Raw genomic sequence first — 23,200 nt, 5'->3', positions numbered from 1 at the left:
TTTATGTTGGGGAGTCAGGGAATGTGAGTGAGGCTTCTGGCACCCAACCACACCACCTGTATATTGAGGAATTCCCAAGGGGCATTTCTGCTCCTCAGTGTGTTTGTGTTTGCGCAGGGCTGAGAAGGGACAGGAACATGAAGGAAAAGTTTTAAGCTTCCAGGGGATTATTATAAACAAGATTAAGGAAAGGGGACTTGAAAAATTACAAAACTGTTTGAATTTGGCCAATCTATTTTATAAGTGAAGTTGCTAACGCTGATATTGAGTCTCTTGCTAAGATGCTGCATCATTTTTAAATGGGGCTTTTGTATGAAGTGGAATGTTGGAGGTGAGCCTCTGCCTTTGAAAAATAAATTGTTAAAATCATCATCATCATGTTCCCATTACGCCTCTGGCCTTTTGGGCAGCGACGAAGCTCCTCCGCTCCTGTCTGTTTCTGGAAAGTCTTTCAGTGGTTCCCCAGCTGTGCCCTAGGTTTTCAGCTCAGCTTCTGCAACTCTTTGCCATGTTCTTCTCGGGCAGCCTCATTTTCGCTTTCCTTCAGGTTTCCATCTTATTGCTACTCTGGTGATGGACTCAGTTTCCATCCAAAACATGTGGCCAATCCATCTCCAATGCCTCCTGGCAAGTATGGTGCTCATATCCTCTTGGCTGCACTGTGTCAATAGATCTAGGTTTGAGATTGTTCTGGGCCAAAAGATACAGAGGATTTTTCTGAGGCAGGTTGTATGTAATGAAGACAGTTTGGACATGTCATACTTTCTCATTCCCCAGCATTCTGCACTATAAAGTACTGTTGAAAATACACAGCTCTGATAAATCTTGAGTTTGGTTTTGGTGTTATATTTTGATGATTTCCAGACTGTATTTAAGCTCCTGAAGGCGTTCCTGGTTTTATTGATTTTGTTCTGGATGTCCTGGCTTGTTCCACCGTCTTAGCTGACGGTGCTGCCCAAGTATGTGAATGTTTCTACACTGGTGAGAATATAATCCTCTCTCTGTAATGGTGATGGTGAGGCAATATTAAAGGCCATGATATCTGTCTTATTGCGGTTGATTTTCAGTCCAATTTGCTGGCTGAATGCGTTAAGTCGAGTTGTTTTTTTTTCGTATATGGTATTGGGTATGTGATAGGAGAGTGAGATCATCTGTGAAGTCCAGGTCTTCCAGGGATGAGAAGGATGTCCATTTAATGCCTCTTAGCATGTCTTCTGTTGTATGCCACATTACCCAGTCGATGGCAACGTTGAAGAGGATTGCAGACATGACACACCCCGACGTACTCCTGTTTTGACTTCAAAGCTGAGCTCACTGTAATCAACACTGCACGTAAAGTTGAAATAAGGGATTCCATATGGCTGCAGAATGTGCCATAGGCTGGTCCTGTGAATGCTATCAAAAGCCTTCTCAAAGTCTATGAAGTTTATGAAGAGCTGCTGTTGCCGTTCTAAGCACTGTTCTATTATGTTTCATAGAGTGGAAGATCTGGTCTGTGCATCCACGCCCTTCTGAAAACCGGCTTGCTCTTTTCTGAGAACGCTATCAACTGCTTCTGATATATGTTAGACTGTGATCTTACACAATACTTTTGCTTGGCACAGATAAAAGTGTGATACCACGCCAGTTATTACACTCACTGAGAGTTCCTTTCTTTGGTATCTTCACTATAACCCCATTGGTCCACTCATCTAGCACTTTTTCCCCTTTCCCAGACTGATGTAAATAGAGGGGCCAGGATAGATGCTAACTCAGGATTTACCTTGAACAAATTCTGCACTCAAGTTATCCTCGCCAGGATCTTTCCCGTTTTTTTTAAGGATTTGATGGCTTGAATGATCTCTTCCTTAGTTGGGATGTCTGTGTTGATATCAAGATCTTCTTCTGCCTCCTGGATGTTTGCTTCCTCTTTAGGTGGCTCCCTGTTCAGCAGTTCTTTGAAATGCTCTGTCCAGCGTATTTCTTGTTCTTTTTCTTTTGTTAGTGGGTGGCCTTGTTTTTCCTTGATGAGATTATTTGTTGGTGTCTGCCGTTTACAACTGATAACCCGCATCATTTTGTAGACGGTTCCATGTTCACCACAAGCAGCTGCATCCTCTGCTTGTGTTGCCAGATAATCAATATAATGTCGTTTGTCCACTCTCACAAGGTGTTTGACCTCCCAGTGTGCCTTGCTATACTGCTTGTGGTATTTGTCCTTTTGCTTCTGGGATATTGTGTCTAAACCTTTTTTTCTTCAGGGCTCGTCTGGTTTCTATGAAGTTCCATGTGCTGGGTGTAATCCACTCCTTCCCTCTCTTCTGCCTGTAGCCTAGACAGGCTTCACTGCTCTCTTTATAAATTGCTGTTACGTTGTCCCACTTTTTGTTGATCTCCTCATCTGCATTCCCCTCCTCTTCATCAAGGTCTGCAAGTGCCTGAAACCTGTTCTTTAACCTCAGAATGAAGGCTTTCTGTATTTCAGAGGACTTTAGCTTGTCAATGTCATAACTTCTTTGTCCCACACTTCTCAGTTTTAGCTTGACGGAGGCTGTCACAAGGTGATGGTTGCTGCCAATATCTGCACCTCTTTTCACTTTCACATCTGTCAGTGAGTGTCACCATTTGCCATTGGTCATCATGTGGTCAATCTGGTTCTTATCTCTGCCATTTGAAGAACACCATGTCAGCTTGTGGATTTCACGGTGTTGAAACAGGGTTCCACCGATGACTAGGTTATTCATATTACAGAAATCAACAAGCCTCTCTCTGTTTTCATTCATGGTGGCACACCCACGTTTTCCCATTGCTCTGTCGTTGTTTGTGTTGTCCTCACCAACTTTGGCATTCAGGTCTCCTGTGATAATAGTTAGGTCATGGCATGGTACTCTCTCTAATGCTGCCTGTAGTGTAAGGTAGAATTTGTCCTTTACTTCTTCATCACTGTCATTTTTCGGAGCATAGCACCTAATTAGGGTGATATTATTACATTTCCCTGTCATTCTGGCTCTCATAAGTCTGATGCTGATGGACCTCCACTCTCTTCTTCAAAAGAATGGCAACACCCTCATGGTGTTGTCCATCATTCCATCCAGAACACAGCAAAGTTTCTCCAAAGGCTGTTAATCTTCCTGATCCAGTCCATCTGCTCTCGCTGACACCCAGGCTGTTTAAGGTGTAGCATCTCATCTCTGCTGTGACCTGAGCTAGCTTCCCTGCTTCGTATATTGTCCATACGTTCCAAAAAACAAGTTTGCTTTTTGTCTTGGTGTTAAAAGTCTATCATTAAAGCTCCTGTGTACCATATTTTAATGCAGCCTTGATTTGTGTATACTTGAAATTAGAAGCTGTTTGCACTTATAATCAACTTATGCACACAGCCAGCCCAGTTCCTGGCTTTGTATATTAAAGAAAAGCTATTGTGCTATTAATACAATTCCCTCGTGCTAATTATTCACAGATCGAAAACGTATGTGCCGTTCCATTGGCTCATGGAAGTCAGCATTTAGCATTCAGACCAATAAATTGTCTTCTTCAGTAGCTCTAGAAGCCAAAAAGTGAGGTTATCTCACAACTGCATGCCATGGAGTATGTCATTACACTTACAAAATAGAGCTGTTGATGGATTGTTTGGAAAATAATGAGCAATTAATTGTTTAAAGGAAATTCACCAAGTCCAATCTGGCCCAAATTTTAGGGTTTGTAAACATGAGCAATGTTAAAACTTAACAATAGAAATGTTTCCATTACTTTAAAAAATTCCAGTGAGAACATTTAAAAAAGAAAATAAAACAGCCCCTTGCAGTGTGTGTGAAAGAGAAGTGCAAACCTAAAGCATGTCTGCAACCCTAATGCTGGCCTAGTGCAGCAGAGTTTGAAGGTCAATAGATTTAGCAACTAACTAGACGCAAACAGAAAACTGATTAGTCTATTCTCCTCCTCCTAGCTGAGAAACTAGTATAAATAACGTACAAAAATACCGGCTATTTTAAATGTTTTCAGTTTTAATTATCTGAGGTATCTGCAAATGGGAAAATAGATTTGATTTTTTTACCTTGATAGCATTCCTCTACACAACGGAGCATTTTTCAAAATTGCAGCCCCAAAATGTGTGTCTAAGCTTCATCTACACTACAAGCTGGGGGTGAGTGTCCCTGCTCATCTCCACGTACTCACACTAACGCTCACCAAGCTAGTATGAATGTAACTAGCCGGGTATCCGCAGTAGCGCACACAGCAGCGGTGGAGGCAAAGCTGGGTGTGTACCCACCAGTTTCAGGCAATGTTATGTATAACCTATTACGCTCCCCTTCTTCCTGTACAGCAGCTTAACTCTTTGCTGAAACATAGGCTAGAGCGCTCTCTTTTCAGAAAGTCTTACACAGAGTTAAACCTCAGGGCTATTTTATGTAAAGCCCTGTGGGTAGGCATTAATAGATCCCAGACAGTTTGAGAGAGGGAACCATACAGATTCTTTGCAATCAAATATTTAATACACAAAACACATTGTAAATAGTCTTTGGAATCATTTACGAGTAACGTCTTAAATAAAATCTATAAGGTACCAAATCTACTGTTTCTTATATAGACTTTCCCACTGTGCTTTTGTTACATATGTTTACATGCAAGGTTTCACCATAACATTTATACTTCTCTACTAAAATACACACAGGCACATTCCCATATGATCTTCTTTCAGAGATGATTTCTTAGTTTCTATAACGTGGCCTTGATATGTTGTGTGTGTCACCGGGATTCTTCAGGGCTTGAGAAGAAAGGCAGAATTTCAGTTCTTTTCCCAGCACTTCTTCAGCGGCTTTCAGCAAAGAAAAGTCTGGGCATCCTTACAGCTAGCATGTGGATAACAAGATGACTGATCTTCTCAGTTGCTGTAAGATAGGAACCGTAGCCTGTATCCAGACAAGTACGGTGCTGGGAGCTCGCCCCCACAGCCGACAACATCCGTTGGCCTTGCATGCTGCTAAGTCTCCAGGACTGTCTGTAACCTTTGTATTTATAAACTTTCCCCATGGTGAGCTCTGACTGACTCAGCTGTCAGTGAATTTGTGGAAGCTGCAAGACTCCTTGCCCTTATTGAAAACCCTCTGCCCAGCTTCAGAAACAGCTGCTGAACATGCCCAGTAACTGCCACACCCTATGTCTGGATGTTTCTGGACCCTTCTAGTCAAGTTGCCCTGTTCTGCAGACACAAAATATGCTAAAATCCATGACTTCTCCCCATTGCTTCTCTCCCTTTCTTTGGACTTAAAATCCCGCCTGCTCCCTCCACCAATACACCCCCCCCACACCCACACATCAAATGCTGCAGTAAAAATACTTGGGTTACAGTTACAGGCAAAAAGGAGCAGGAATTGTCTTTATAGTGCGCTGGTGGTTCCATCTGTGCTGATCAATAATAATGAATGTACCAGGTGGGGGGCACTAGCTGCTGTAGAATTTCTACCTAGGTGTGCTCTGGAGTGTCATTCCCTGCAGATTTTGCCTGTGCAAAGCCTATTTACTCAGACTTTGTGCAGGGGGAGCGGATTTGATGCATGTCATTTTTGTATATTTTTTTAATATTCCTCCGAGCCAGGTGAAAGAAAGATCTTGGGGTCAGAGGCAACAATGAGTCAGAGAGAGGCAAACCAGCTAAGTAGCTGTGCAGCTCATGGCTGAGCAGTATCAATGTGCTCTTTGCTGAGGCTGACTGGACTGACTTCAGAGTCCTTGCACCTTCTGCCATGGGAGTGGGAGGAGGACAAAGATCTCTCCTGAGTGGTTGTCAGGATCAGTCTCTCTGTGTGCAGGTGGGAACTGACTGGGGAAGAAGAATATGAAGGTGAAATCCTCGCCCCTGCTCAGGCCCCTTTGTGCCCCCGAAAAGAGCCAGAATGGTATATGGGGCCCTGATCCTGCTATACATGGCTGGGGGAAGATTCCCCAAGCACAGCAACTGTGGAGACAGTTGTAAGGCTGCCTCCCAAGGACACAACCCTGGCGCAGGGGGTGGGGCTGAGGGTAGGAGAGATGTGTCCAGGCTGTGGCCACAGTACCTAGTATTACAGTCCCAATGGCAGCTCTGGAAGGCTGCAGTAACTCAGACATGTCCCCAAGACTTCATTAAATTATAGCAGGAGCTTCTCCAGCTCCGATAGCAGGCCAGGATCAAGACAGTGCAGAGGTGTCTTAAAGCCACCTTCTCCCTTCTTGCCCCCGGACTGAGAGTTCGGTACAGGATTCTCTTAGGGTGTGTCTGTGTTGCAGCTGGGAAGTGTGGTTCCCAGCTTGGCAAGACGTACACAAGATGGCTCTGCTCAAGCTAGCATGCTGAACATCGGAATGTGGCCTCAGCCACAGGCAGTGGCTCGGGGTAACCACCCATGTACAATCCCACCCAACACCCCCGGGTACATACTTGGGCTGCTCGCCCAAGTCCGTGCTGCGGCAGCCACATTGCTACATTTAGGTGTTCGCACCAGTAGAGCTAGCGCATGTATGTCTAGCTGAGCTGGGAATTGCACCTCCCAGCTGCTCTGTAGACCTGCCCTTTGAGGCATAGCTCACTGTAAGTCTGTGCAGGAAGGAGACCTAGACTGGAAAAAAGAATCTGGAGCTCCTCTGCTTTTATTCTTCCCTGAATTTGCTGCACTTAGGCCTTGTCTATCCACAGAAGTTGTGCTAGCTTAATTTATGTAGGTTTTTAATCCTGTTTAGTTACAGATATGCTTATTTCAGTCTGAGTGACTTATTTCAAGGTCGCTTAAACCTGTCCCTAATTGACGTAAGCTAAATATCGATTAAAGTGTCCTTGTTCCCTTTTTCATCAGGTTAGCAAAATCACTTTTATATCACACCTTTAGCTAAACTAGGGCAATTTGCATATAGACAAGCCCTTGCTACTCCTTTACAAAGGGAACATGTGCATGCTGTGAGACTGGACTTTCATGCTTAACTTCTGTTTCTATCAGTGCATGTTCTACTCTGCATCAAGGTCAGTGTATACCCTAGAGGCTTGAACTTGCTTTCCGAAACTGACTAAATTCACTGCACGCAACAAGGCTAACATTCCATATGGCATGTTCTAAGGGACCGCAGGGTGTCTTGGATGGCTTATTTAGTTCCACTGAAATTAACGGAGCAAGTCATGTGCCTTATGCCTGAAAGGACAGGATATGGGGTAGATGTCATCAGTTTCTTGGAAGGTTAGAAATAGGATGATTTATCGTGGTATTGATGTATACTCCAAACCATAAATCTCTTGGCCTGTTTGAAAAATGAAAAATTGTCTTACACATTCAGATGATCTCTTATGCATCTCAAAATGTTATGTATATTTGTGCTCTAAAATTATATTTAGATTGCACACTTAAACCAAAAAAGTAGTAATAGAGGGGGTTTTGCCCCTTGCTTCTTTTTGGTGCTTATCCTATAAGGGTTTAGTGCATGTTGTTCTCCAGAGCAAAATGCTTTTCCCCATGGAGATTATAGTTGCGCTCAAATCAAGTTATTTGGATCCAGAATGCAAACACCCACAAGGTTCAGCATTGGTTACAACAGGTTTTTAGTTCTTCCCATTATAAAAATAAGGGCTGTGTGCAAAATGTGTCTGTCACTGAATTACCTCAAAGGTCCAAGAGTGTTCAGAGCCACGGTTTTAGTTTGGGGCCCCACTCTGTGGAAAGTGAATAATCTTTGTCATTTGTTCACATGAACCAGTTGTCCGCTCTTTGTTGTACTATAAACATGCATTTTCACAGTTTCACTGAGCCCTCTGGCTAGTTCCCTGTTACACATCTCCTAGCTCACGCTCATAAATCAAGCTCATTATTAGAAATTATACTTGGACATTTATGGGAAGAAGGGAAGAGATTCTGGATCTTTGATTGTTACATTAACTTGTAAACTTGAAAATGGCCAGGCAACTTTGTTGGGGCTAAGGGCATCTGCAGTGGGGTGACAGGGATGGCCGGCTCAATAAGGCTGACTTTGTTTGGATGATTACTTTCTACTTTGTTGAGCCACACAATCCGTTTCTGTTAGATGGCGTAGGCAGGCCTTTAGATGCTTAAAAGCAAATTTCAACAGCATTCTTATTCACTTACATCAGCCCACGTCTCTTCTTTTACTCTCGTTTGGAGAAACAATAAACAAAGTGGTCTACTGTTGTTGTGAGTTCTTCTCTTTAAATTAAAAGGAAAAATAAAATAAAATTCTGCAACAAGTTTTCTTCTAGAGAGTCAGACTCCAGAGAACAAGTCCCACACAGCTGGGAAGTTGCTTTCCACTCAACAGGTTTGTAGCAGCCAGCTAGCTTGACCTTTTTTTGTTAAGCTCCCTAGAATTTCAGACGCCTTCAATCCAGCAGATAGCAGAGCTGCTGAAACCCTAGGATTTGTAGAACAGTGTTTCTCATCCTTTTCAGGTTGGCTACCCCCTATTTGAAGTAAAAAAAAAAAAAAAAAAAATTCCACAACCTCCTTATATTTATCAGAAAAGGTGAGAGTTAAAAACATATCAGTGATGATAAGCCTATTGAGTTGGGGTGTGTGTGTTTTGAGAGGTTGATAGAGAATATTTAACTTGGAAGGATAAGGGTGTGCAGAGAGTTGGGAACAAGATTTTCTTTGCTTTTGACTGTAATAAAATTTTCAATCCCTCTCAGCCCCTCGGTTGCCTTTCGGGACCCACCAGTTGAGGAAAAACTGCAGTAGAGTGTAAAGTGGAATCACATCATTTCATTCCGAATGTGATAACAAGGACCGCATTTTCAGTCACAGCCTCAGATTTTAAGCGTAAAAATGTACATACGAGTTCTTGTGTCCACACAACTGCACTTCCATCCATTTTGCATATGTGGACTGGACTGCTGGGAGCCTAACTATCACATCTACATCCACTAATTCAGGTGTATGTCCTATGGCAGGTACAAAATTGGAGGCTGGTTTGATGCCAGCTGAAAATGTGTTCCTGAAAGAGCAACCTAAAATCAACTTGCTTCTAGAAATCTATCAATATAACAAGTGCTATTTCATCATAGCAGGGGTATATCCACAGTGGTTTCTTCTCTCTAATCTATGGTGCAATTTATGTTGTAATTATATCTGTCCTATTGAATTGTACTGTACCTTAGAAATACTTTAGGATATAAATCAGGTGTTATCCCATTATTTATTTTTCATAACTATCAAAATAAATGTGCAGCCACATATGCTGTAAAGTTTGTTACTAACTTAAAAGTATGTCATTATTATGTAATTTACACGTTAGATGTGCTTGAAATAAGCAACTTAGCACAATATTAGTGAGCTGTAAAATATGTCATTACTCAAATTAAAGCCAGACATATCATGGCTAGCTTGAGGAAACTATTTTATGTATTGGAAAGGTGGTTAGATCATCTAAAATGCCATCCATGGATACCCAGCAGCCAATACATGAGACAAGGGACTAGGCGTTCTACATTGAACAGTACAGGTAATGGAAACTGCTGAGTAATTATCCTCCTTTTGCTTTGTTCCCCTTTGCTGAAAATTGCTTGTGTGGATGGGTACTCCCAAGGTTTCATTTTCTAGTACAAGATTGGGATCTATTGTTATCAGTTTTGCTTTGGACTCCTTCATTCTGTATAGACTGTCCTGGCTGAAGAGTCCAATCGTTCATCTGTTGCCAAATCTCCTTGTTTTTGATTTTGGCCAGTGTCTCTGCATCTTTTGCTATATAACCAGCCTCGGTGTTCTGGGCTAGTCCATGCCTCCCAACATTTTAAGATGAGTCCTGCCCTGGGGGATGGGAGGCGCTTGCAGAGGGGGGAGTTGCAAAGAGAGCCCACTCCACCTTACCCTGCAGTGTTGGCTCCTGCCCGGCACGGCTGGCTGGGCTTGGCTCCTTGCTCCAGGCATTGCAGGACAGGGAGTGGACAGCAGACCAGGCCAAATCTGAATAAGTAGCACTGCAACCTCATGCTCCAGAGCCCAGGTCACAATGCCAGGAGCTAAGCTGAACCAGCCCTGTGGGATCTGAGTCACTTCAGCTAGGACAGGGGGTTTGGGGCTCGAAGATGGACAGTCCCGCAAAATCTGGGGCTGCTGGGAAGTAGGCTAATAACCCTGATTGGTTAATTTATACGATGTCAGGCCAGTTTGGTTTCTTTTAGTACTAACCTAGAATGCAAGATGAACATTTGTTTTTACCATTTTAAAGGTTGATTTTGTGGCTAGGAATCTCACAGGTTTTTCATATTAATCATTTATTGGCCTTCCTAACTGTATTTCTCGCCATGGCTTGCAGGGTTTAGTGCTTATTATTTCTAAACTAGGTGATTGTTTTGGCAATTCTCATTGCTAAGAGCTTGGCCCATGCTATGGTAATGCATTGTTTAGTCTGCTGAAATGCACATGTGCTTGTCTTCCACTTTCATCCGTCCAAAGTCTTTCATTCCCTGTAGAGTATATCCGCTGAATTTACTTCTCTTCTTAATCGTGATAGCCTTTAAGTTTAATTATTCAAGATTTCCTTTACAATGAAAGTTCAGTTGAACATTAACGTCATTAATGTTCAAAACCCATAAGGCTGGATGCTGAGCTGGTACACATTGGCATAGTTCCATTGAAACCAATGGTGATCTATCAGTTCACACCAGTTTAGGATCTGGCCCATTCAGGTATCATGCTCAACTTATTTGCAAGTCATACCCTAAGTGTGTATCTCCTCCTGAAGTGTAGGTTCTGCAGTAGGTTGTTCCAGTGTATGTTTACTAGCTCTCCCTAAGCTCTGGGATTTTGCTACTCACCCTTTGAGGCTGCCATTGGTAGTGTTGAGTGGTATGTCTGGTTTTCTCTAGCTTGAAAGCCATCATTGACATTACACTATTCTCCAGGTGGCAATTTATCTGATGGACTGTACTCCATCGGTACTAATTCTATATTAGCATTATTGCTGTACCAATAGCTTTCTCTCCTAATGCAACTGGACCACAAGCACTAATTGGACTAGACTCTGAGACTGAAGCCCACAAGCTGTTATTGATGTTCACTCTCTTGAATTTTTTTTTAATTTGTATTTTATTTTTTTCTTTTTGAAACTGAGCTTTCTCAGCACGTATCTGTGCATGTGAGCTCTCTCTCTCTCACGCTCTCTCTCTCAAAGGTAGCCAACTTTCCTAACCACTTTGTCCCTTTCTGAATAATAAACTATGACTGGAAAAATCAAAATTGAACTCGCAAGTTTTAATTTACTTCCTGATCTCTCCTAGATGAGAGACAGCCTGTAACAGGTTTTTTTGGTTTTGGTTTTGGTTTTGGTTTTTTTAAGAAAATTACCCAAGGCACAGAGACACACCAAGAGTATAATGCCTTTGTAACCAGAATTGGTGCAATGGAAAATGATCCTTCATAAGATAAGGATTAGTAAATAATCCTCATGTGAGAAAAGAATACAGGCATAATGTATATGCAGCTGTGAAGTGTCAAATGATTCACTGGAATCAGAATAGTGGTTCTCTAGCTGCATGCGCTGACTCCTGAGGCCTAGTGTGTATAGTACAGAGGTGCATCATGAAAAAGTCCTGCTTCACCATTACAATGTGTCATTTGGATTTTTACATGTCAAATGGCAGGTAAATGGGTTTCCTGAATGTCTTTAAATAATGTGAACCTTCTCTCCTTCCATCTGGGCCTTCATACAAATGTGCACATTCAGGCATGTGCAAATGTGTGTGTGTTTGTCTCATTGGTGAGTGCAAAAGTCTCTCCGTGGTTTGGAATATTTGAGTTCCCAGATGTGAGTGGTGGTGTTTATGCTACAGACTGTGCATTCCTGACAATTGTCAAGAGAGGCCAGAACCAAACAACAAGAACAGAGAAAGGATCCAATAGGCTTTTTCATATGTTTTCTTCTTGTGAGCGTGTAGGAGAGATGACAAAGAATAGAAATTCAGTTGTGTAAATTATAATTCACCTGGGACAGCCTCTAAGGTCCTGACTGTCATAGTAAAGGTTTGGGGGCGGGGGGGGGGGTAGATACATATGACATAGACATGACAAGAATGGATTAAAGCAAAGCCTTAGGAGTAATGTTAATGAAGAAATGACTGAATGATCACACTTCTTGCCATTTGCTGTAGAAGAAGATGTATTAGAGCTAACTTATGAGCTGTTTCATTTACCAGCATGCTGATGTACTAAAGTAGGAGTTTACGAAAATCTGACATGAGAGGTGTGGTCTCCTACAACTGAATTACTCTTACCAGGGATTAATTGGGTGTCTGGGAAAAGGCTCATGCAACACATTGTAACTAGTTGCAGTCTAACGAGTTGAGGAAAAGGGGAACGATCTTGTGCCAGTGCTATAATGAGCTGCATGGGTATAAGTATACAAGTCTCAATCCCTCTCTTCTTCAGCCTTGAAGTAGGACGTTCTAATAAAAAAAATAGCCATAATAATACTTAGCTCTGATACAGGGCTTATAGTCAATAGATCTTAAAACATTTCTCAAAAGTGGCTAAGTATCTTTATCCACATTTTACAGGTGCAGAGAAGTTAAGTGCTTTGTCCAAGTTTATACAGAATGCATACAGCAAATAGAACAGAACTCCTGTCTTCTGAGACCTAGTCCTGTACCCTAGCCCCTGGACCCACAATGCTTTCATTACCTGTACATTAAGTCCACACATCACCTGCAGTACATCATAAACAATTGTATTAAGACACAATTAAAAAGAAGACCTCCGGTGAAATAACATATAAAAGCAATAAATTACAATGAGCTTCTGTCGCCCTATTTGTCTTACGGTTATGAAAACTAGAAGGCTAGAGTTCAAATTATTCCTGGAGTATTTTAGAAATTATAAACACTCTGAGCTAGAGCTATGTAGCTTTTAGTTTAGCTGCATTTCTGGTAGAGGGAAAGCAGACATGTGAGGGGAAAAAAATCCAGTTTCATTGCTTCCATTAAGAAGCTGGTGCAAGATCACTGCTTCTAATCAGGGTAGGTAATGTACAGTAAAGAGGAGAGACTGATGGAAGGAAATTTGTTATAGATTTTCTTTTCTTCTGCAAAATGACATGTGGGTTCAATGGTTTTTAATGACACATTTATCAATAGGACTCCATTTGTGGCCACCTTGTGAATTTCTCTGTCATCACAGCCCATCTAAATTTCTTCTCACCTAAGCTCAAAGCATCCCTTTTTCACTTAGTTCTTCTTTTGTGACTATGTCATGGAGTCCTTAAAAATGAAACCGTTGGAAAAGCCATACCAAGCCAACTGTGTTATTAACATCAAGTACTAACACCCTTAGAGCCAGCACAGAAGAAGCTACAGTGTATGGTCCTAAAGTAGCTGGGGTCAGGAATGAGTCCCTGGCCTGACTTTTATCTTGCCCCCATATAGGGAGTCTGGGCTTTAGAAATCTGGCCCTGAGCACTGTTGTGATTAATATGTTTTTAGGATTTTTTGGATCAATGAATGTTCTGAAAACGCCTGAACAAACTGGCCTCATTTTAAGAGCCAATTAAAGTCGTCACATACAGAAGATGACAAGCACACTGGGTTGATTTGGCAGTAATCAGAACAAGCAATTCAAGGGGGCTTTAGCTTCCGTCTTCTGCACAGTATAGCTCTACACCTGGATATCTGCTATGCAATACAAAAAAGTCACCAACACACACACCTTTAGTTTATAACATTCTAAGGTGACAGCTCATCTTTCCCCTGTGACCCCAATGCCAGAGGTCAGCTGGAGATGGAAGTAACTGAGTCCAATCCTGCAAGAAGCTGAGCACCTCCTGCAAGGTAACTGGCACCCTTAAGTCTCATGAAGTCAATGAGACCAGAGGGCACTCAGCACTTCACAGGATCAGGTCCTTTAATAGCTAAGTTGCTGTACTCACATGTACTATTGCTTGTTTACCAAGACAAGGGGATTACATTTGATTTTGGAATGTTTGCTGTTTTGAGACTGAGCTGACATTTTGTCATATTCACGCTGTCTAAAACAGACCCCAGATAAAAGGTCAATAAAGTAAGATGTGCTTGTGCTGAATACCTCTCATTGTAGTAGGGTTTTTTTTTTCATTGGCTCCAAAACATTAAGCCATCAGTGAGATGTTAATGACCTTCAGCAAGATACATTATTTTGCCCAGCAACTGTGCCATCCTGGATCAGGATAATTAAATGCTACATTGCATATTAAATGTGATAATCGGAGTGATTTTAAATCAGAAGTTTCTTTGTTGAAGTGTGGAAAATAAATAAGCATGCCACTTTGCTATATGAAGTGTGTAATTTATCTGTCTTTGATGTAGGCCAGTAAGCACTGTAAGTGATTTATGAGTTATACCCTTCCGTTCTGCTTTCATAAATGGGAAGTGCCTAAAGAGAATACTTGAAAGTGAGAAAAGGGGTTTTACCGTGGGAAATTCCTATTAGACAAAGAAATCTGAACTGATACTCAGAGCTGAAAAACCTTGAGAGAGGACAAGTAGAAGCAGAAGCCAGCTCTGGATTTCCCCTCTGGCCCTTATTTCTACAATGCACCACATCAAAACTCAAGATCCAAACTACCCCACATTTGAAGAGGAGAGGCTTTGAAATCCAGATTCCAATTTTGCGACTCATATACATTGTTCTGAAGCAGAGATGGACTCATCTGAGACTTACAGAGGGCAGTTTCCTACTTAGACAAATCTAGCACCACAGACAATAGCTCTTGCGTTATTGATGCCACCACTCCTGGAAAAAGGTTACAAAATTTCTAGTGCAGAAGCTGCCCATGAGAATCGTAGTTTGAGTTTGGTAAGGTACAGCACACACCCAAACTAGCTAGCCTGGCCATCAGGTAGGGGAGTGTAACCAGCTGGGGCAGTTTTGGAGTCTAGTCAGACACAGCTACTGCTCCTGTGAAATATTCACCATGTACTGTGGACAGTAAAAACAAACTAAGATAACTGCTAGAAGCCTTAAATGTTTAAGGGTGGAACTGTAACTATAAATCACCAAAAAGAAAAGGAGGACTTGTGGCACCTTAGAGACTAGCCAATGTATTTGAGCACAAGCTTTCATGGCCTACAGCTCGCTTCATCGGATGCACGCAGTGAAAAATACAGTGGGGAGCTATAGCTCATGAAAGCTTATGCTCAAATAAATTGGTTAGTCTCTAAGGTGCCACAAGTACTCCTTTTCTTTTTGCGGACACAGACTAACACAGCTGCTACTCTGAAACCTATAAATCACCAGTCTCCTGACCTTTTTGTAGCGGATGCTTGTTAAATGGTCAATAGTTTGTGCTGTCTTTTTTATTCTGCAGGGAAGCAATAAGCCGACTGTGCGAAGCTGTATCAGGAACAAATGGAGCTATAAAAAAACGGAAGGTAAATATTGCATTAGTGGGACATGTTTTCCTTTTTATAGCTGCTTTTTATGGGTTAGATGATTCCCTAGCAGGATTCAGCCCACCATGGAATTCATGCAAGTTTAGTTCAACTACATGTTATAAACAAGAATATTTACAATACACCATTTAAAACTACTCATTATTTGATGAGCAATAAAAGTACTGCGTCCTGGAGCCCTAAAAGGTTAATACCCTGCCTGACGCTTCTGTTCACACCCAGATATCCCAATTCCCAGGGCTTTGCCATAATCAGGTTTTGATTGAAAAACAAAACAGAGTTTTTGATTAGTAAGGAGACTGAGTTAATTGCGGCTTTTCCCTGATGATCTTCTTTAGATTAAAAGTTTAAAAACTACCAGGATGACAGTGGACAGTGGTCACCATCCCTCACTGATTCAGCGAGGAGTGATATTAGCACTCCATGTTGTGCTGCCCTATGTTAATTGGAAGTTGTAGATTTCTGTCAGGAACTCTGGAGTGCCGTAGGGAGGATAACTCTCACTGACCACATTTTTGTTATAACCTGGGAAACAAATACATTGGAGAATTTTCTCATTGACTCAGAAACATTTTGTCCCCAAGAAAAGAAGCAGTATTAAGTGGATAAATTACTCGTTATGAATTATTCACTCAGCTCTATCACTTACGAACATAGCTCTTCGGTGTTTTGCTTTTTAAAGTTTTTAGTTTATCATTATTAACATACAGGAATGTTGCATACAGATATGATGAAATCTTAATCATAGCCTGTACTTCTTACCTTTAAAAGCCCCATCTGAGTATGATCAACATCTTAACATCTGTGTCTTTATTTTGTACAAATTCTGGAAATGATAATCATAGGTTATAAAATCTACTTGACCTGGGTATAAGGCTGTCTGAGATACATGAAGTTTACAGTGTTTGTTTGTTTGTTTTTTGTTTTATAGCCTCCAGTTAAATTTCTGTCTTCTGTGCTTGGCAAAAGTAACCTTCAGTTTTCTGGCATAAATATAAAACTGATCATCTCCATGAGCAGCCTTACTTTGATGAATGTTGATACCCAGCAGGTAGGATCTTTATAGGTCTGTTTTCTGAGGTATCCTTCCATCCATATTAATGTTTCTTCCTCTTTTAGGTGCAGATAGCTGTGGTTTAAGAACAAACAGGTGCTCGACAGGGAAAGCAAAACTATTCAGGTTTAGGTTGTAAGCCTTGCAAAGATTAGCCAGAATTGGCCTCTGAATTTAAAGGGGAAAAAGCGGTGGAGAAATTTGATGTCACACGTACTTTGTGTTTATACTAGTGTCTTTCATCTGGAAGCATCCCATAGCACTTGACAAACAGTGTCTCTGTGAGTGTATGTGTATACCTCTGCCTGTTCACTTGAATGGTGCCTAATAGGGCTGCAGTGCAGACTGGAGTCTCTTATCACTATCAAAAATAAATTTTTAATAACAATAATGGGTCATATGACTGGCCTGTGTTAGGGAGGTTTGTCAGTTCCCCTGGAGCAAAGCTGCCCTAAAGTTACTTACCTGACTTCCAGGGGATCTCCCATAGCACCCCCTCCTGGAAATCTCAGGGTATGGCCTCAATGATCCTGCAGCCATAGGCAGCTATCAAAACTTAGAGCAGCCCTTAGGCTAGTGCACAGTTGTCCAAAGCCGGGTTAAGGCTGTGCTAATGTGTCTGTCTTGTCCGTTACTTATCACATGCATTTGCTGATTCTGCAGGATATGTGGAGCTATATGCCTATGGGGCTGAGGTTTGATTTGGAACTGTGATGTGATTCTATTCTTGGATCACAGTAGCAACACAGCTCCCTAAGATGACCACCTTAGTTGTGCTTAACCTTTTGTACTGGTTTTAGTATTTTCTGATACAGGGCTAGGTTTTCTTCTTCATGGAACAGGTGGTGTCCGGGAGCTAGGTTCTAACTCCCTGATTCTGTGGGCCAGCCCTGGCTGTCACACATTGTAGAGCTGCTGCCAGGCAGCTCTAAGTTTTGCCATTGCCAAAGCGTCTCTAGTAGAGTTGACCCTGTGCAAGTGAAAGATAATCATGGGCAGAGTGGAGCTCTATCACATTTCCCCCACTCTGGGTGTCTCCTACCCGGGGAGAGGCAAAGGTGCAGGGCACCAGGAGAGTTCTCTTTACCCCAGGGGAATTGCACCATTCAAGAGTGCAGAAGGACCAAATCCCAGCTAAAGAATCTGGTCCCAAACGTACTAATGCTTTCTCAGTTAATTTGAATTATGGGAATTCAGGGCACTGTCTCACTGTTCTTTTTAGCCCCTATTTATGGATGTTGGTAAATTGAAAATCCAATGTATTCAGTTCTCATTTCCACCACATTTCACTGTTTGCCTGCTTGCTTAATCAATTGCAGTTGGTTCTAATAAAGAACTCTGTGTTCATTGTGATGAGGTAATGCATGAACCTAAGAAAAATTGATGCCTGATCCAGCTAGAGAGATTTATGACAAACAAAAGAACTGTACTGGTATAGAGATTGAATATCATCAGACCACAAACATCGGAGAGCCCTGTTCAGAAAAATATTCTTCCATCAGCTGACTTCTTGTGTGCCTTTATGGATAACTGTCAGTGACATTTAACTGAACTCATTTGGCTTTTAACTTTAATCCCGGATTTGTAAAGCCACCTCTCTCTCTCCTCACGTAGCCCCAATTCTCCTAATATCCAAATACTTTAATATTTAGTTTCTTATTAATCATATAAAAAATCAACAGCTGAATTCATTTTGAAAACCCCCTAATGGCTACTGGGAATTAAAAAGTAAAAGATTGTGCTGTACTGTATGTGAATCTGATGTTTCTGGGTGTATTCCCATCTTTAAGTTCCCTCATAGGAAAATTATATGATGTACATATTATTGGATCAAGTTTCCATGAGCTAGGCCCTGTATTACTTTCTCTGCGGGGTTATTATCTGGTATTTTCTATATGCACAGCCCATGGGCACTCCTAACTGACTGCTTGTATTTCTCAGATTATTGCCAACCACCACATGCAGTCCATCTCATTTGCCTCTGGAGGTGATCCAGTAAGTACAGATTTGTAAGATATATTTCTGTAAGCATAAGGATTAATTACAAGACTAAAAGTACCTGCAATTACTCTACTTCATCCCCTCCTATCTCCGGTTAAATTGCACTTACACAGTACTTAACATTTCTGAGTCATTACACGTAGGACAAGGAAAGTGGTTAGAGCAGAGGACTGAGATTTTGGACTCTTAGGTGCTATTTCTGGCTCTGCTGTAGACTTGCTGCATATATGGGAACTTAATATATCTTTATCTTTTTCTCTGTCTTCAAAATGAGCTCAACCTGCCTTTGGAGGTCTGTGAAGTCAGCAGCCATAGTTCCCCCGCCCTAATTTGGGGGATCTAGATATGGGAACATATGAACATAGAAATTGCCAGATTGGATCAGATCTGTGGTCTGTTCAGTCCAGTCTCCTGTCATCAACTATGGCCAGTACCAAAGGCTTCAGAGGAAGGTGCAAAATACCCTGCCGAAGGGAACAGTGGGGCAATCTGTGCAGCCTGGGAGAGGAAGGTCTTCTCCGAATCCCTAATAGTTACAGTTTGGCTTAGGTCCTTAAGCAAAAGAGGATTTATATCCTTTCCCAAACTTCTTTTAAAAGATTTATTATAACTAGATATTCTTGTTATCCATATGCATGTCTCTTTCAATCATTATATTCTTTGCTTCAGCAGCATGCTGTGGCAATGAGTTCCACAGCGTAACTGAATTGTGTCGACAAATATTTCCTTTGATCAGTTTTGAGTTTGCTGCCTTTCAATTGCATTGACTGTCCCTTGTCTCTTGCATTATGAGACAAAGAAAGTAGAAGTTCCTGAACCTCCTTCTCAGTACTGTTTAATTGTAAGCCAGAATCTCAGCTTTCATTCAAAAATGTACATTCTCTCCCTTTTGGCTTTAGAAAATGTAAACTTATCAGGCAATATAAAGCAGATGGAAGGCTGCCCTAAGTGGGCAGTTGAGCATTCCCCTTGTGTAGAGAATCCCTGGGTGGTATAAAGCCAACAGAGCTAGCACTCCATGACCTGCTCCGAGCCCCCTTGGTGTAACGGGATTTCTGGGGTTGGAGCGGTGTGGCCAGGGAAGGCTGTGCTCTGGCAATCCTGGATGAGTAGAGTAGACCTAAGGGTGCCACTACTATAGTGGTAACTGAACCTTGAGGCTACTCCATATCTGGGAGCCAAACTGGCCTCCGGCTGCCACCAGGTGCCTTTAAAGCCATCCTCGCCCCTCACCTTTGGTCTGGCAATGAGCACAGTTTTTCTAGAGCAGATCTGGCCCTGGAAATTCTGCTTGTACCACCTATCTGATAAGGTAATAGTGGAGGTATGAGAACAGGAATATTACCTTGCCTGTATTTTTTTTTTAAAAGGTGGGGGGGTGGTGGTGGTGGTGGGGAATTCTTTGGTCCAAGACTCTTTGTTCTGAAGTTCTTTGGATCATTAGAGATGGGACTGATCCAAAGACTTAAATCCTAACTTCTGACTTTGGGGAAGTTCAGATCCAGATCCAAATGTTACAGCTTAAGTCCCTCTTTCCTTTTAATTAAAACACATTGCATTTAGGTTCACAGCTCACTCAAATAAATAAATTGGTTAGTCTCTAAGGTGCCACAAGTACTCCTTTTCTTTTAGCTCACTAAAGTTCACTCTGAATCATATCATCAGCAGTTACGTTACTTTGCTGTTACATGCAAATTCTTTGCCTGCCAGAAAAGGTCACACACAGTGTATGCTGGACGGTAGTTTTCTGCACATGCTGCCTGAATTCAAATGGAAGAGTCCATGGAATAATATGATACCTGATTTGGGAACTGATTTATGGCTTTTTGTTCATTTGATTGGGGAGGGTGTTGGGTGCAATCTGGGGAGGGCACTATTATTTAACTAATTTACATGGAAGTGTAACCAGTTTTCTTAATAGTTTTTAACTTTTAAAAACTGGCTTTAGCCCATCTTTAGATTTCTAGATAGGGTGTACTTTATAGTAAGTTTTAGATTTCTAAATACAATTTCTCCTTATTTTGCATAACTTTTTCCATTTTGAAAATATTAGGATACATTTTCAGTGCTCTGCTCAGCAAATTAGATGCAGAATTCCCATGGCCGCCTTGTTTGTTTGTTCAGCCTGAAGCTGTATTGTGCTGTGAAGTCATCAGATCTCACAGGATAAGCGGGGGTGGGTGTTGTCAGTATTTGGAGGGAAGAGCTCTAATGAACACCTACACAGGGTACTGCAGAAGTTGGTGCTGGTGATTCAGTAGGTCACACTCTTCCCTCTTAGGCCTGGTCTGCACTTAAAAGTTAGGACAACATAACTACAGTGCTCGGTGAGTGCCATAACTATGCCAACCCAACCCCTGGTGTAGATGGAGCTAGGTTGATGGAATAATTCCTCCATTGACCTAGCTGCTGTTGCTCGTGGGGGTGAAGTTCCTAAACCAGTGGAAAACCCTCTTCCATGGCTGTAGGAAGTGTCTACACTACGGCACTACAGAAACATAGCTATGGCACTGTAGCTCTGCCACTGTAGTGTCTGTAATGTAGATGTGGCCTCAGTCAGAGCTGAAGGAATGCCCCCAGCATGGATGAGAGCACTGGCTCTGTGAGCCAGAGCCATTTGCATGAGATGTTAAAGGGAGGTCCAGCCCTCTTGAGGTCACTAGTGGCACTTTACATAAGAATAAGGATGTGAATCCTGGTGGCCAGATGCCATTTTGGGAAATTAGAACCAAATTTTTTCTTACAATTTCAATTGGATATGGTATTCCTCACTTCCTGTCCCAGAGCCCAATCCTATAAGGTGCGTAGCTCTGTGTAGGAAGGTGTTCAGCAACTTGCAGGATTAGGCATCTACACTGTGTAATGTTGTTATGCACTGTGAAATAGCCCCTGTGTTCTACTCCAGAGGTGGCTGCATTTCAGTGCTGAGTGAAGTCATTCATGTATGTGTGTAAACTTTGTAAAGATGCAACAAAATCATCTGGTATTTTTCTAGTTAATTGCTAAATGTGGTTGTACATCTAATTTGAATTGACAGTGTACCCCAGACTCTGTCTGAGCTTTTAAAAATCTGAGAAAGAAATTGAGGAAACTGAGTTCACAAAAGTTATTTAACAAGAAAATTTTGGCTTCATTTGCATCCACAACAGTTAATTTGGGTACTTTTTAAAATAAACATCGACAAGTTATGCTGGCCCCAAGATCTACTTCTTTCATAATTAATTGAGCAATATTAAATGATTATTCTTGTGGCATTACAAACAAGGGCTTTTATTTCCTGCCAGTTGATTGCATCTTCTGTAGAGAGCCATGCCTTGAATTGCAAAGTGCACTCTCCCCACTCTTTCCCTAAAGATCCAAGATAACAAAATGCATCTTTAATTATTAAGATAATGCTATTCATGACATCACCATTTTACTGTAGCACTGAATTATCAACTGGCTCTTCTGCTTTTGTACATTCTCTACATGTTTTATTTTTGCTATGTCAGTTACCATTTGCTGTTTTTTGTACTAAAAAATAATGTTTCGATATTAATTGTGAATACTTCGGCCTGTCTTCTCATCTCAGTGACACCAGTGTTAATCCAGACTAACTCCACTTGACTTCAGAGGAGTTACCTGGGATTTGCGCAGTGATGTAATAGAGATCAGACTTCAGCCCATTGAATGTCATATTTTAGTTCTTCTTTGAGATGTTCTTTTAAAAAAAAATCTGCATAATAGGCAAAATTCTAGTCTGCCCTCTGCAGTACTTGGGCTCGCTAGTTTGTGTTCTGCTCTTGAACTTCCATAGGTAAGTGAGCTAACTGACTTCCACTGAAGCAGAGGGCCCTTGGCTTTCCTGGATTAGGCCTAATATGCTTTAGAACCCTGCATAACAATTGAAGAGGACAATTTTGTCCATTGACTGATCATCATTTAAATGACTGCTGCTTCTTTAGCAGAATTGAGAATGCAGAATATAATTTATTTAATATACAAAGAATGTAAAACAAAGAGATTCCTGCATTTTTTCCCAGGGGATGGGGATTAGCACTTCAATGTACACAACAAATTACTCTTCCTTTCAATGAACTAGGCGGACTCCTGTTTGTTTTTCCTAAACATCTAAGTAAGTATCATTTCTGAAGCTGAAGGGAGTGCCTGAATTTATCCTCCTGTGCTCATTTACACTATTTTGTTGACAATGGTGCTTTAATGACTCACTTGAAAAAAATTTGTTTGTTTTTGTTGTTTTTAGGATACAACAGACTATGTTGCATATGTAGCTAAAGATCCTGTTAATCAGCGAGGTATGAAAATATTTTCAGATTAAAGTATTTTGTCCTATCTCTACTGAGCAATTACATGAGCTTTAATGTGCCTGTGATACAGAACAGCTTGATATTCTGCCCATTTCAAGGCTGTATAATTTCACTATTTGGTCAATGGGATGATAGTGTTGTCTGGCCTGCAGCACTAGACACCTCGCTACTCATGCCCCACAATGAGAATCTTCAGGCGTGACTTAACTCCTGCTAACTGTCAAACTCCAGGAATGAGAAGACACTCGCATCCTGCCACTTTCCCAGCTTCCCAAGCAGGACTGGCAGCTCTGCACACAACCTCTGTGCTGGCTGAGAGGAAGGGAACTTACCCTGCCACCATTGCAAACTGAGCTGCTCCAGCTGAAGTTTCAAGGAGAGGAAAAAGTGTTGGTGATCTTGTCTCGTAATTTATGATGTTCCCAAAATCCCTTAATGGAATTACAGCCCATGCAATTCAGTTGC

At 41.6% G+C, this 23,200-nt stretch overlaps 1 protein-coding gene across 1 annotated transcript in view; it reads left to right on the top strand.

Annotated features, from left to right (window-relative positions):
- Positions 1-23,200, top strand: part of SHC4 (SHC adaptor protein 4) — a 49,325-nt gene that overhangs the window by 13,286 nt on the left and 12,839 nt on the right. The window contains exons 3-6 of the mRNA XM_077828315.1: positions 15,289-15,352; positions 16,305-16,424; positions 18,369-18,422; positions 22,672-22,723. Of these exons, the coding sequence (XP_077684441.1) occupies positions 15,289-15,352; positions 16,305-16,424; positions 18,369-18,422; positions 22,672-22,723 (290 nt within the window). The remainder of the gene's footprint in view (positions 1-15,288; positions 15,353-16,304; positions 16,425-18,368; positions 18,423-22,671; positions 22,724-23,200) is intronic.

Source organism: Eretmochelys imbricata, chromosome 10 (genome assembly GCF_965152235.1).
Source record: "Eretmochelys imbricata isolate rEreImb1 chromosome 10, rEreImb1.hap1, whole genome shotgun sequence".
In the NCBI taxonomy this organism is placed as follows: domain Eukaryota; kingdom Metazoa; phylum Chordata; order Testudines; family Cheloniidae; genus Eretmochelys; species Eretmochelys imbricata.
Note: the sequence above shows the minus strand (reverse complement) of the source record. Positions and strands in the feature narration are given on the sequence as shown.